The sequence below is a fragment of the Ochotona curzoniae genome, unplaced genomic scaffold, assembly GCF_017591425.1.
Source record: "Ochotona curzoniae isolate NIBS_2020 unplaced genomic scaffold, NIBS_Ocur_1.0 patch175, whole genome shotgun sequence".
Taxonomy (NCBI): Eukaryota; Metazoa; Chordata; class Mammalia; order Lagomorpha; family Ochotonidae; genus Ochotona; species Ochotona curzoniae.
The window spans coordinates 93,754-108,832 of NW_024466723.1; the positions used below are offsets into that span (position 1 = coordinate 93,754).

The following is a 15,079-nucleotide window of genomic DNA, read 5'->3' on the forward strand; positions in this document are numbered from 1 at the left end:
AGGTGACACTGCCCGCCCACTAAGGCTAAGGCTACAGTAGAGACCGAGGGGCTGAGCCACAAGGTCTCAGAATTGCTAAAAGAGATAGAGAATGGGATCCCTGGAGTCTTGGCTAGAAATGGCAACATTCTGCCTGGTCTTGCCTCAGCCTCTGGTTCCCAGGCTGGATCTGAGGCCCTTACCCCTCCCCTTTGTTCCCCAATTTCTACCTGCCTCCAGGTCCTGGGGTAGGAAGTAGGACATCTCATCTGCATGCCTGGGCCCTGTGGGCACCACAGTGCATCCCAAGCCGGCTGGATCCCAGGGCCTCAGTCCTCCTCACAGAGGAGGAGATGGAGGGAGGTTTGGTGAAGCGGATGACGGGATCTGGGATCAGAGGCAGCCAGGCCTCGTTACAAAGTCCAGAGAATCTGGAGCCATCCAGGCCAGCTGGAGGCTGCTGACCTCCAGGCAGGAGGCCGAGGGGCCCAGCTCCTCCTCAGACGGCAGGCAGCAATGCCCACCCCAGACAGGCCTGGGCCCCGGGGCCAGGGTCAGTGGAAGGTGTCAGATCTGGATCGGAAGCTGGGCCTCAAGAAGCCGGGGCATTGGGCAGAGGCCTCTGGCATTAGGGAGACTCCCAGAGGGTCAGGTTCTGAGGTGCTGGGGGGCAGCATGGAAGGTCTCGGGGGCGTGGCCAGCATGCCTGCTGCTCCCACACCAGCTGAGCAGTGGACTTCAGCCAGCGTAGTATCTTGGAGGCCAGGTGGTGGGAGCGAGCTACATGGAGACACACAGGCTGGCCTCTGCTGGTGGCAAGGAAACTGGGGGGGCCAAGCTGAGCCTGCCATGTGTCGTGGGACCCCCAGTCTGGCCTGCAGCAGCCCCATCATGTGGCGTAGCTCCCGGCTCAGCTGAGCCACTTCCTGGTTGAGGCGGCAGATCTGTGGAGAACAGAGCAAGCTGTTTCATCAGCAACCCTGTGAACGCCCCTCTACAGTTTGCAGAGCTCTTTCACCTCTCTTCCCACTGCTGCCCTGGGAAGAAGGCAGGGCATTGAGCCTAAGTAGAAGTACTCCAGGCTCTTTCCAAAAGGAATGTGGGACAGTAGATATTGCTCAGTTGCAGATATACCCGCAATTCTTGCAAGATATTGAAACAGGTGCTTGAAGAGGCCACCAGCTTGGGGCAAGGGGTGTGGCCCCAACTCTCAGGGACTCCATCACCCAGGCCACAGCATCCACGTCAGCGGCTGTCCACACTTTGGTGAGCACAGAGTCCACCAAGATGCTTGTCAAAATGCAGATTTCCGGGTCCCATCCCCAGACATTCCCAATCAGGGGGCACCCTGGAATGTGTATTTTTGTAAGAAGGGTTCTCAGGTGGGTTTAGGCCAACAGCCAAGATAGTGACCCACTGGCCTAGAAGGACTGCAGCGAGGACAAGCTGGACATGCTCTTCAACCTGGCCCCTATGGGCCATCCGCTGTATATCAGAGTACAGGAAAAGCCACTGAGTGACTCCCTGGGGCTCTACTCTGTGGCGACAGCTCTGAGGTCCCTTGAGATCAAGCAGGCAAAGGCAGCAGCTCAGAATACAGGACCCAGCCTCCTCCCAGCCAGGATGAGCAGCCTACCTCTAGGTCCTCACCTCCTCCCTGTCTCCTGTCCCAGCCCCATTGGGGTGAGCACCCTGGCTTGGTGGCAAGAGAAACCTGTGCCACCACAGGGGTGGAGACAGTTGGGTCTGCTTTCCTGGTTGGCACCCTGGAGCCAATTGAGAGGAAGGGAACCAACTAGTCCTGGGCACTGGTGATATGCCAGGGGCTGCAGTCGGCACTATCAGGTTCTCCTTGCTTCTGACCACGTTGGGGAGAATATATGGGTTTTTTGCTCATCTTCCATTTAGTTCAGGGCTTTGCCCAAAGCATCAGCAAGCAGAAATGTCTGCCCCATGAACTCTGGCTGCAGAACCTGACCCACTTCCTGCTGGGACACAAGTCCCAGACCAGTGGCTGCACCCACCTCCTGGTTCAGCCTGCAGACTTTCTCCTGGACTTCTTCAGCTTCCATGGCCAACTCCCGACTGGGCTTGGTCCCTGTAGGGGAGGGGATGCTGGGTCACCCCTGCACTGGGCAGGCAGACAACAAGGGGAGAGGGAGCTCTGGAGACAAAGAGGTAGGAAACTCTGTAACCCAGCATCCATCTCCCCCAGGAGGCACGGCTGGGGCACCCTCCCAGAGTCCTGTTCTCGTCTGGTCGTGGCCAGCTGACACCATTTACCTGTGCCCACAGGTGTCTCACCCACCACCAGGCCCAGGGCTCACCAAGAGCAGGGGCCAAGTCTGGCTTCTACTTGCGTTCTAAGCATGGCACCTACTATGTGATAGGCTCTGACTATGAGTAGCTAGCTGTGCGCTCAAGTTTACTATGAGGCTCTTACCTGCAGGAGGGACCTGGGAGCGAGCCTTTGGAAGCTCAGGCCGTCTGCTGAACCGGAAGGTGGGGGCCTCGGCTGTGCTGCCAGAGTCCTCAATGCCATCCACTATCCTGGGGACCAGGCAGTACACATCAGCACCATGGGGTGAAGATGGGGTGGGAGGGAAGGGGCCAGAGCACAGCTGGCAAAGGGCGAGTGGGGGCAGCATTGCCAGGGAGCTGGGGAAATGTAGCAGGCGAAACAGGATGGAGCTGCAAAGCGTGGCTGGAAGTAGGGGGCCCAGAAGGAGTACTGAATGGAAGACTGGGGAGGGAGCCCAGAGAAGGTTCTGGAAACCAGTGGGGGTGCACGGGAGGTAAAGGAGGCTGGCGTCTCACCGGGGACTGAGGTCCGGAGGTCCAAAGGTTCCCAGTGGGGGAATGAGAAGCTGGGGAGGCTTCCAGGCAGCAGAGCACCTGACAGGGCCTTGAGAGGAGGGGCTGTGGCCCCGGCCAGCCAGGGCAGGGGAGGGGGATGGGGACAGGGAAGGAGAGGAGATTAGGGCTGAGAACGGGGGCAGCTCCTCGCCCAAAAGGCTGACCAGGGAGCCCCGAGGCTGTGCAGGGCTGAGGTTGGGCAGCAGGAGGGGCCGGCGTGGCCTAGAACCAGCTCCGGGCTCATCACCCGTCACGGCTTCTGTGACGGATGGCAGGGTCTTCTCTGAGGAGGAGCCAAGGCTTTCCAAGTGGGGCTGTGGGCAGAGCAGGTGGCAGGTGTCACTGTATGGGGTGGCTTTCCCAGCAGGAGCTGAGGAACCAGGAACGTTGCCTCCCGCCTCCACCCCCACCCCGACCCAGGCAGGCAGTGATACCTGGGAGAGGCGAGGGGATCGGGAGAGGCGCCCAAGACCCTGTGGGGACAGATGAAGGTTCAAATCCATTCCCACCACCCCCTGCCCTGGGGCAATCCCTCACAGTGCCCTCAACAGCAGGAGGGAAGTGGGGAGGAAAGAATGAGAAGGTGGGCCCTCTTCTGGAGGTGACCCCACCCACTGCGAAAAGGTGTAACCCCACCAGATCTGAAAAAGTCACAAGGGACCAAGGCCTAGAGTGCGAAGGACAGACTCGGTCATGAGCCTAAAACAGAGTGGGCTCCGGAAAGGGCTGGGGGAGGGGAGGAGAGGACTCCCAGGCAGGGACTGTGTGCAAAGGGAGAGGTCTGGAGGGAGGCTGTGAGGTGCCCTTTGTGGATGGGCGGGTTGTCCAGGGGGCTGAACAGGGTGGGGCTGGGAGCTGCTGAGCAGGGAAGGGGCGATGGAAGAACATGCCCAGGGCTGAGGAATGAAGCTTCCTGGGGCTGGCGTGGGGTTGCGAGAGGTCTGTTTGGAAGGAAGGGCCCTTGGAATGGGAAACCCTGCGTACATTGGTGTCGCAGCCCTGGCGCAGGTTGAAGGTGAGATCCCGGAGCAAGCCGGCCCGGAAGGCGGTCCTGTACTCGGGGTAGAGCCGCAGGACCTCGGCCAGCCCCCGGCTGCTCAGCTGCTGCAGGCCACAGTAGGTCAGCGCCTTCACGTCAGCGCTGGTCTTGAGCACACAGCGGGCCCCAGCCCGAGGCTCAGGCCCGGCCTCGGGCATGTCTGCTCCAATCAGGTCCCCCTTCCCTGCAGGGTGTAAGGGGTGGAGCCTGTCAGCCAGCCAGGGCAAGAGGGAAGAGGCAGGCAGTGGTTGGCATGCACAAGGGCTCAGTCAACGGGGACTGTGGAAGCAGTGGATGGAGCTGGGGTGGGGGATGATGGATGGGACAAAATGAAGCAGGGAGGGGAGACCAAAGGAATCAGCCAGAGGGTTAAGAACAATGGAGGGGAGGGGAGTTGGAGGAAGACAACAAAGTTAGGAGAAGGCACAACTGAGCATGCTCCAAGCTGGGATCCAGCCACAGGCCAGGATGGAGGCATGGCCAGGGAGGCTGGGGATTGCTAACAGGGGATGGACAGAGGGCAAAGGGACCAAGACACTGGCACCCCAAGCACCCCCCAAAAGGCACCCCATTCCTGGCTGCAGAGGGGAGGGCTCCAGGGTGGGGGTCCTCACCCAGGATGGCCAGCACCATATTGTCCCGGAGCACCTCGAGAGAGCCGGAGCACACATAGTAGTGGGCCTGCAGAGCATCCCCATGGCGCAGCAGGTACTCGCCCGGAGCACAAAACGAAGCCTTGATGTGCAGGGAGAGAGCCCGCAGGCAGCCCCTGCTCGCTGCTCCAAACAGCGGCAACTGCAGGATCTCCCGATTCAAGTGCATGGCAATGTCTGCTCTCAGCTCGTCCGGGAAGTCACGCAGTAACTGCATAAGGGAAAGAAGTCCTTGCGGCCATCCCCCTGCAGTGTCCACCAGAGGCTACAGTGTGTGCTCAACTGCCTCTGTGGAGACCAGCTACTAGGTACCCTCTGCTTGGAGATCCCCAGTTCAAGGCTTCCAGGAAGACTTCTGCCTGTCTGACCTTGGCCTGGCTGCTGTTGTCCACCTGACGGGCCCAATCCCTGGGGACGGGGACTGGGTCTTCTGTCCACCTGCCAGTCCCATTCCTGAGGCGGGAACTGGGTCTTTTCAACCCCAGGGAGCTCACTGCACTCTGCAGCTTCCTACATCACCCTGCCAGGCTTGCATCTGCTATTTGACCAAGTCTGTTTTTGTCCTTTACCATGTCCCCTCCTCTGGGCCACCTTCTTTGGCTCCTCAGAGCCCAGACACAACAAGGGCTGCCTGGCCAGGGTCTCCATGGGGGGTAAGGCTTTATGTGGTCATCTCTGAGCCGCTTGAAGCTGCCTGAGGTTGGCACTTAGCAGGTGCTTCAGGGAATGGCGTGAGGAGAAGACAGAGGCCCTTTCAGCTCCCTTACTCAGGCCCAAAGGCAAAGGGACTGGATTTGGGTGGCCGAGTGACTCTGTTGGACAGTGCCTGGCCTCCATAGGCCACGTGGGCTTCTTCTTCCCTTCCCTGCCACACCCCACGCACTACCTTGTTGACGCACTACCTCGTTGGAATCGATGCCGCTGTTGACAGCCCACGTGGTCTGAAAGTACTCTAGCATGCGCTGCTTGAGCGGCCGCGGCAGGCGGTGCACGCGGATGAAGTCCTTGAGGTCCTTCATGCGGCTGTGGTAGAGCGAGCGGCGCGAGTACATGCGCTGGATGATGGCCGTCACGTTGCCGAACACCACGGCGTGCATCAGCGCTGCGGGGAGCGTGGCGTCAGGGGCCACCCACAGCCCCCGGACTCCGAGGATCTACCTGGTGTCCTGAGACCAATTCCCCATTCCACTCCCATTAGATCACAACCTCTGGTTCTTGAGCTCACTCAAAGGCTGTGCCTGTTTGTGGCATCCCCCAGGGATAGCAGAGTGGGCAGCGAGGAAACCTCAGAGAGCAAATGTGCCCCTTCACCCCGGATTTAATGGGCGCCACGGATGGACGGGTCCCCGTTTCCCCCATGCACACTGCAGGCGTCCTGGGCCCCCTGCCTCACCGCCTATGAGCATGGTGCAGATGGAGAAGATCTTCTCAGCGTCCGTGTTGGCACACACGTTGCCGAAACCCACGCTGGTGAGGCTGCTGAGCGTGAAGTAGAGTGCTGCGATGTAGGCGCTGCGCCGGCTGGGGCCTCCGGCCGAGCCGTTCACATAGGGCACCTCCAGCCGCTTGCCCAGCTCGTGCAACCAGCCTGCCAAAGAGGAAGGAAGCAGGGAAGAGGAGGCCCTGACTTTGGAGGCGTGTGCAGCTTGGGTCCCCAGAGTTGCCCCCACCCTCGACCTTGGGTCAGTATTGACTTAGGCGAGGTCGGGTCTGCAGGCAGGCACCAGTTCGGGTCTGCAGGCAGGCACCAGTTATCACAAGTGGGAGCAGCACAGCGCTGTGCTGGGCTTGGTTACAGTTGCAGCACCAAAGCTGCCAGCTCCCTTGGATCCTCCTATGGGACTGTGTGCCTCCCGAGCACCTCCCCTGCCCTGGGGCAGATTTATAGCCTGGAGGGGCCCCAAGTCCGGAGACAAGTCATTGCATGTGGGAGGTGAGTTACTGAAAATCACTGCTAGGAGTCCTAACAGGCCAGGGAGAGTCAGTCCACTGAAGCAGGGTGGCCGTGCGGCTTCCTGAGGACAAGGCCAAGTGACTTGAGAGTGTAAGGATCAGAAAAGGCACCTAGGTGAAGAAGGGAAGGCAGATACAAGAGGGGGGACTTCAGGGAAGAGGAGAGCATGGCCTACGTGCAGCAGACAGACCAGTGCGGCCAGCTTGCAGGGAGCATGGGAGAAGTGGAGGAGGCGGGACCCAGAGGGCCCAGGGTGTACCCTGTGTGTGTGTGAAGGGAGAGTCAGCAATGAGAGCGGTCAGGCAGAGTGAGGCAGGTCAGCTGGGCTGCAGGGAGGAGGTGGGTGGGTGGGGCTGAGAAGCTACCACCAGTGCCATAGGAGAGATGGCATGGATGGGCTGGGCTAGGTGTGGGATAGAGGAGGGGATGGGGTGAGGACAGTGTCTGAAGGCTGAGCTGCCTTGCTGGGGGGATATTAGAGGCCCTGGTCTTCCTGGCCTCTGGGCTTTTAGAGAAGGAGGGATTGAGGGGGCAGGGAGAGGACCCATGAGGCTCCTGAGCCTTTGTAGGTGGCTTCCATCTGCCCCCAGCACGCCTCCCCCATCACAGTGCTGCTGCACTTGACGCACCTGGTCTGGCTTCTCCTCCAGGTCCCCCCCCCCCCCCTGCCGTGGCATCCACTAGGGGGAAAGGATGGGAGCAAAGTCTGGGGTCGGTGGCTCACCGATGTCCCAGAGCAGCGGATCATGGGCTTCCATCTCCCGGCGCCCGATGACGTACCAGATGCAGGCCATCCAGTGGGCAAGGAGGGCAAAGACAGACATGAGCAGCGTGAGCACCACCGCGCTGCACTGCGAGTACCGCTCCAGCTTCTGCAGCAGCCGCAACAACCGCAGCAGCCGCACTGTCTTCAGCAGGTGCACCAGCGAGGTCTGCGGGAGAAAGGCCGGGCAGGCTGGCAGCAGGTAGATACACCTCTGGACCCTTCCACCAGACACCCTAGAGTCCAGGGAGCCAGGGGAGGCTGACACAGACATAGCTGCTGTCCTGAGAAAGTGTCCCCGCCCCCACCTGTCCCTCCTTAAGCAATTGCAGTCCTCAGAAAGAGAATAAAAAATCATCATCCTTCCCAATCATTTGCAGAAGAATAAAATAAGACACCCAGAGGCCAGTGGCTTACTCAAGGTCCTAGACCAAGGAAAGGAGGAGCTAGGAGTCCATCTGGGCTGACTGGTGCCACCCTCGGGCTTGGTGCCATGCTGTGATGGGGGAGCTAGGAGGGGACAGGGAAAGATGCTTGCTTAGAGGCCTTAACACAGTCAGCTAGGGACAAGAGCTGTTCATTGGTGACAGCAGCACCTGTGCTGCAGGCCATGGCATGAGACGTGGAGCATCAGAGTGGAGATGGGAACAGGCAAGGGGTCTGAGGCATGCAAGAAGCTGGGACCCTCCCCTCTGGGAACCCCCCAATGGGCAAAAGAGCAGAGCCTGTGCCAGGGCCTGAGGGTTTAAGCAGAGCAGGCCAGGACCCTATGAGGTTTCGCCACACAGCCCCGACCACTGTTTCCATCATACTGCTCTTGGTGGGATGAATCAGGTATGTGTCTGGGGGCAGCACCTGCCTGAGGAGCCTGGGGGGAAGGTCCCCACGACCACTCCCAAGTCCTGCAGGGGACCACAGGGCTATACCCTGCCCCATAGCTTAGAGTACATACTGCTGCTAAACCACCTCGGCATTTAGTCCACTTTCAGGGGAAGGAGCCAGAGAGAAGGTGCTGATTTCTCTGCAAAGACCCCCGTTCAGGGCTTAGTGGAGCCCTGCCCCGTAGCTCCCAGAGCTCCTGGCTCCAAACTCTAATCCTTCAGGGACCCCCCACCTCACCCTTAGGTACCTCTTCTCAGTCTCCTTTCTTTCTCCCCCCCCCTTAGAAAACAAATGTAATTAAAGGCAGAATAATACAGAGAGAGAGATCTTATATCCATTGGTTCACCTCCCAAATAGCTGCAGTGGCTGGGGCAAGGCCAGTTGAAGCCTGGAGCCAGGAGCTCCATACCTGTATGTTACTCGGGGTAGGCACACAAGCCCTTAGGACACCCCTGCTACCTTCCCAGGTGCATCAGCAAGGAGCTGAAACAATTAGGACTTGAACCGGCAGTCCCAGCTGGGGTGCATCCAGCACCAGGCCCCACTCATTCTCTTTGACCTCGAATGTGACAGGCCCTGTCCTCAAGCCCACAGCTCGGCCAGAGCCTGCTCATCCTCTGAGTCTGCTCTGCCTCCCCCCAGCCTCCCATCTGGCCTCTCATCACCTCCTAAATCAGACCATTCACTCAGGTGATCTGCTTACCTGGCAGGCAGGGGGATATGTTAGAAAGAAAGCTAGACTAGGACCGGGAGATCTGCTATTAATCTCTTGTATGCCACTGCTAGCTGTGTGATGTTCAGCAAACCACTTAACCTCGCTGAGCCTCTGCAACTACCTCTGAGAAAGGATGCGAGAACCTTCCCTGCGGGATTACTGCAAGGCTCCCATGTGATGATATGACTGGAGGAGCGCAGTGACCATCAAGTACTTTCAAAGGCCCATGGGAAGCAAAAGAAAAGGGCTGCCATAGTGTCCCCTCTCCCCCAAGAACAGCCTCTGTCCACCTGACACCCCTGTGGGCAGGAGGGGGCACTCCCCACCCCACATGGAGGAGTGAAGGGCTGCGCTCATGCTGGCCAGAGGACAGATGGACACACCTGCACGTGTGTGTGAGTGTGCACACACGTGTGAACAGGCAGGAGCCAAGGCCCGCAGCCCGTCGGCGGCTAGTTAAATCTGGCTGCGTGTAGGTGGTTTCCTGCTATAGCTGAGAGCGGCAGGGAGAACACACAAGGAAGCCTCTCTCCACCTCCCCTCTCACAGCTGAGGGGGTCTGGGGACACAGGATGGGTCTGCCTCGCCCTGAACTTGAACTCTGCTGTCCAGGTCCAGGGCAGACCATTCAGGCGCCTCCAGAAAGTCCCCAGGGAACTGCAAGGACATAGGTCCTGGCTTCCTCTCCCTCCGAATCCAACCCTCTCCTAGCAACACACAAGCACACTCTCTCCCTCCTCATCTTGACATAACAGTGCTCCCTGCAATGTCCCATCTCCCTCCAAAGTTCCTCCCCACTGGAGGTCCAGCTCTGCTCCCACATCCTTCACCCCAACCCAGCCTTGGCCCCACTGGGGTACCATGGCCTCTCCAGCACTGGCCTGCTCTCAGGTCCTCTCAGTACAGGCTCATGTTGCAGCACTGCGCCCAGGTGGTGATACCTGGGCTGCACCTGCCACTCCCCTTCTCCTTTGCTGAGGTTCTCCCTGTCCCAGTCCCTGCTGCTCGCCAGCTGAGGCCCCCTCGTGTCTTTCCTCTGCAGTGACCATGCCCCACAGAGTGCTTTGCAGCCAGCCAAATGCTCATCAGTTGTTTGTTAAATAAAAATGTGAAAAGTACCACTCGCTTGGCGCCAGACCAACTCTGCCTTGGTAGCCATAGTTAGCTTTGCATTTGTCTCAGCTTCCCTCAGACATCGTGCGCCCAGCTCTCGGGCACAAACACTCTCGGGTCCCTCCCAGCACCTAGCCCAAGGCCACACCTACAGCAGGTGCAGACTAAGGGGAAAGGCTTTGGTCTGGGTGCTCAGCCCCTTCATGGGAGAGGTGAGGTTGCATGGTGGGATCTGGGGTGACAGGGAGTCACTCACCACAGTGATGTTGAAGACATAAAGCAGGTCAAAGGGCAGGGCAGCAATAAGGTCGACGAAGAACCAGGTGGCCAAGTAGTGGAGGCCAATGGAACGAGGGGCAGAGATGACCTGGCCAGACTGGGACACGTAGGTGGTGCGGAAATTCAGGATGATATCTGGGGGTGCAAGAGGCTGTTACTGGTGGCGGGAGGGGCCTGGAGACTCAATCCAAAGGGCCCTGAAACTGGACAAGCTACGGAAGAGGAGGAAGTTGTGGGAGAGAGAGGGTCAGTGTGGCTGGTTTGACCTCAGGGAGAAAGGGCATAAGGATGCAGGCTGAAGGGGCCTGGGGCACACAGGCCGGGATGGGCTTGAACCGCCTGGGTGCGGCAGGCCAAGCAGGGAGTGGGGCTTGGCTGAGAAGGTCACCCGAGGTCACCGGGCAGTGGGGAGGCAAAGAGTCTGACCCAAGATGAAGAGCATCTCCACAGCGATGTCGCTGACGAGAGTGTGTCGGGAGGTGATGGGGCTGTCGTCGTCCTCCGCGAAGCAGACGTTGTAGGGCACGGTGACCGCGACGTAGAAGGTGGCGAGCAGGATGAGGCCGTCCCAGATGGCCTTGGGGACGCTGTAGTGGAGGAGGAGGCAGCGGGACCCCCCCACGGAGGCCACTTTGTACTCAGGCACTGATGGCTTTGGCTCAAACACGTTCTAAGGGGAGAGGGGTGGCCATTGGGGACACTTGGGGGACAGAGGAGTCACAGCTTGGTGGGGGTGGGGGAGGGAGAAGCAGCAGAAGAGCAAAGTGGGAAGCGGGCACTGCGAGGGGAGAGGAGGCAGAAGGTGAGGGAGAGGGAGTTGAGGCTGGCACTGCCATGTTTTCCTTCCTGCATGACTTCCTGCCCAGGCCCCCTGATGATCCAATCACATGTTTGGGGAGTTTATTGACCCCCAAAGTACTAAAAAATTATGATACATCAGGCACACAGCCTAGCTTCAGGGGTTACTGACTTCTCTGTCAAGTCCTTCCTGGGTCTTAGGGGTCTTGCTGGGTGGGTACATGTTTCCCACGGGAAGGCGAAGCTGACCGACCCTCCCCTGCAGAGGGTGGAATTCTCCATCCTCTGGCTGTGGCAGAGTCCTAGGAGGGAGTGCATGGGGCTAAAGGCTGGGCCCTTCACAGGGGTGGGGTTTTCTCCCCAGGAGCACAGCACAACCCCGTATAACCTTGATGTGGGTGGTGTGACACTGTTTCCAGGGCCCCGCCCTCGTGCCAGCATCAGAGCAGAGCGATGTCAATATGTCAATCAACTGCAGTAGCAAGGGAGATTGGGCTGGTAGGAGTTGTGGAAGGACATGGAGGGGAGCAAACCAGTGGCTGGCAGCCAGTAGGCAGGAGGAAGGCCCAGGAGGAATGGGGGAGCAGCAGCAGCAGCAGAGGTGGCCCCGGCCTAGGCAGCAGGAGGACTCAGGGGATGCCAGGACAGGACTGGGACTCACGTTATTGGTCTTCATGCCTGCCTGTGTCCTACGGCCAAAGTGGCCAGTGAGCCGGTGGAAAACAGTGCGACCCTGCCTCCTGGCGGACTGCAGTTTCGAGCCAGCTCCCCTCCGACCATGGGAGTTTTCTGTGGGCAACAGAGGATGTGGAGGTCGGCTCACGCTGTAGCCAGGTGGGGAGAGGCCCCATGTGACCTTGGCCAAGGACCTCTGGCGATTCCCATGTTGCCTGCCCAGCCTTGCGGTTACCGTGGTTACTGTCCCCATGGCCTCCTGGGGTGCCAAGTCCTGGGCCTCCTGTGTGAGTGATGTCCTTGAAGGAGAAGAGGAACAGCACAACATCCCCCATCTCATTCTTGATGGGCATCATGTCCAGGAGGCACCAGAAGGCGGAGCCTGCAGCCGTGAGAAAGGCAGGAGGCAGTGAGCAACCTGGGCAGGGGAGCGGGGGTTTGCTGGGCAGGCCCAGGGGGCTTGGCAGCTGGAAAGACCCCCAGAATCTACCAGCCTGATGCCTTCATTTTCCAGACAGGTCTGGGAGACAGAAATCGGTGGCCAGAGAGGGCTGGGGGGGTCCTCCGTCACACAGCCAGTTTTTGCGGTAGCATGGGAGGGGCAGCAGACTCTGGGGTGCAGGCAGGGCTGTAGGACCCCTCACCATCCTTGCGGTAGAAACAGATTTCAGCGCGGTGCTCCTGCTGGCCCTCCAGGGCCTTGTGCAGCCGCTGCAGGGCCGGCTCGCTGGTCTCTGGGCCGTAGAGGAAGCGGCAGCTGCAGGTCTTCTGCATGACCTCGGTGCGGCCGTAGCCCGTGAGCTCGCAGAAGCCGTCGGAGCAATAGACGATGGGAAAGCCCCGTGGGCCCTGTGCGTTGGCCAGCAGGAAGTTGCTGTCTGTGGAGGGAGAGGGCTAGGTCAAGATAAGGCCAGGAGGAGAACTAGCAAGTAGACAGCACTTTCTCCAAGATGTGGTCCCAGCGGGAACTTTCTCAGGCATTGGCAGATTTCCTGACCCCTTGGGAATATTCTGGAATGAGAGAGGAGATGATCAAGGGAAAAGGACCCAAGGCATGGGAAATTGCAGGAAGAACCTAAGCCCCCGGAGACTTTGTAAACCATCTCCCAACTGCCAGTCCATGAAGCCTGGCTGGCGAAGTCAATACAGCACGCTTGGAGATGGGCCTGAGCCAGCATCGTGGCACAGTAAGTTAGGCTGCCGCGGTAACACCAGCATCCCTTGTGAGTGCTGGTTCGAGTCCTGCTGCCCCACTTCAGATCTAGCAATGCTTGGAAAGCAGCAGAGGATGACCCAAGTGCTTGAGCCCCTGCCACTCCATAGAAGACCTGCATGGACCCACTAGGCGAGTGAACTAGCAGATGGAAGATCTCATACTCTTTCTCTCCCTCTCTCTAACTCTGCCTTTCAGATATAAAGATTTACTTATTTATTTTTTAAAGGTAGATTAGATTTACAGAGAGAAGGAGAGATAGAGAGAACCATCTGCTGGTTCACTCCCCGAGTAACCACAACAGTTAGAGCTGAGCTGATCCAAAGCCAGGAGCCAGAAGCTTCTTCTGGGTCTCTGACATGGGTGCAGGGTCCCAAGGTTTTGGGCTGTCCTCAATTGCCTTCCCAGGCCACAGTCAGGAATTGGATGGAAGTGGAGCAGTTGGGGCACAAACCAGCTCGTATGGGATCCTGGCACTCGCGGGGTGAGGATTAAGCCATTGAGCCATCATACCAGGCTCACTGTTTTTTTTTTTTTTTTTTTGCATTGGGCCCCAAAGCCCCTGTCCTGCCACTTGAGGACTGCGTAGCTTTAGGCAAGTTAACCAGCCCTTCTGGCCCTTAGCCTCCTTCTCAGCCAAGTGGGGCATAACACACCGTCCTGGCATGGTGGCAAGAGTTACATCAGTTCACCTGGGGCACACATATCCTGGCAACAGGAATCAGGGCTTGGAGAAGGTGAGAAGACTCCCTACCATGTGCCCCACCATTGCGCTGTCCTGATGCACAGCAAGCCAAGATTCTGCTGGTCTCACAGCTGCAGAACCCTCACTCACGCATCTCCTTAGTGTGGGGGTGATGTACCCTGTAAAATGCTGCTCCTGGTTCTCAGCGTCTGAGGCAAGGCCCACCTTTTCCTATTCCTTTAGCTATTTTCAGGGAATCAGTCCACAGGGCTCAAAGTCACCCAGGAGAAGGCACCGTGTGACCCCTGAGCTGGCTCCAGCTCCAATGGGAGGTGCTGAGGACCCCTGGGGAGGCACGCTCACCCTGACAAGGGGGCCTGAGATACAGTCGGTTCTGGGGCACTCAGTAAGGGTGGCTGGGGAGGGGATACACATCAGGGTGCTGGGTGGCTCTAGGCCCTGGGCGCAGCCTCCTTTTCCCATCCCAGGGCCCTGGTTGCCCTGGTGATGGGTGCTATGGAAACAAGGAGGTGTGTGTGTGTGTGTGTGTGTGTGTGTGTGTGTGTGTGTGTGTGTGTGTGTTAGAGGGAGGGTGGAGAGGCGAGGAGGGCCCCTTGGCTCGGTTTCCGCCCCTGGGGTATACTGCTCCTGGCCCCAGGCTCCCCAGGGGGGCGGGAGGGGATTTCTGCACCACAGTGGGCAGAGGGAATGGCGGGAGAGGAGGCAGGGAGGGAGCCAGCGGCTGTCCAAGGTGCTGAACTGGGACCCGCGCGGGAGCCCCGGTGGGCGAGCCCGAGTTCCCTCCGCCGCCCCGCCTCACCCGCAGTGTGGGGTCTCGGGACCCCAATCCCAGCTGGGTCCCGCCAAATCCAGTTTTCCTGATTTCTTTCCCTGGGTGGGGAGGGTGCAGGTGCAAGCCCTAGGACGCTCGGCCTCTTCGTCCCACTCTTGCCTCGGATGCCCGCCCCCTCCCCCGGCCCTGAGGAGGGAAGCCTCTTGTGTCTCGAGTCACACCCCCTACCCGAGCCCTCAGGGGGACCCCTCTCCTTCCCTCTCCCCTCCTCCGCCCTGCCCCGCGCCTCAGCCACGGCTTGCAGGCCGTCCTGGACCCTCAACTCTCTCTTCACCACATCCCGGAGACTTGGCCCCGAGCTCCAAAGCTGCAGCCCCAGCCTCTGCCCCACTCACGCGTGCCGTCAAAGCGGGTGGCGATGGTGTCCAGGAAAGTGTTTTGGGGGGCCAGTAACCCCTTCATGACCGGCATGGCCCCGGGTCGCGGGTCCGAGGTGCGGCGCCAGGGAGCGTTCAGCGCGGCCGGGCCGGAGGGGGCGCCCCATGCGCCCGCCCGCTGGCCTCCCGCTCGCCGCCGCCGCCGCCTCACTGCCGGCAGCTCCCCACGGGTCAGGCTCTTCCCCGCGGGCTGAGCCCGCCACGTGGCCCCGCACGGGGAGGGGCCCGGCCGACACCCGCACCCC

The 15,079-nt window shown here is 59.7% G+C and overlaps 1 protein-coding gene across 1 annotated transcript; it reads right to left on the bottom strand.

The window, feature by feature from the left end:
• Positions 1-533: 533 nt before the first annotated feature.
• Positions 534-14,868, bottom strand: LOC121166553 (potassium voltage-gated channel subfamily H member 4). The gene is made up of 16 exons (XM_040995747.1): positions 14,793-14,868; positions 12,351-12,584; positions 11,942-12,088; positions 11,693-11,820; positions 10,660-10,903; positions 10,211-10,368; positions 7,206-7,413; positions 5,921-6,115; positions 5,430-5,629; positions 4,489-4,738; positions 3,820-4,058; positions 3,270-3,308; positions 2,797-3,149; positions 2,423-2,529; positions 2,004-2,077; positions 534-923 (listed from the first exon to the last, which is right to left on the bottom strand). The coding sequence occupies exons 1-16, from the start codon at positions 14,866-14,868 to the stop codon at positions 534-536; spliced, it is 3,042 nt and encodes a 1,013-aa protein (XP_040851681.1).
• Between the last annotated feature and the right edge of the window lie 211 nt (positions 14,869-15,079).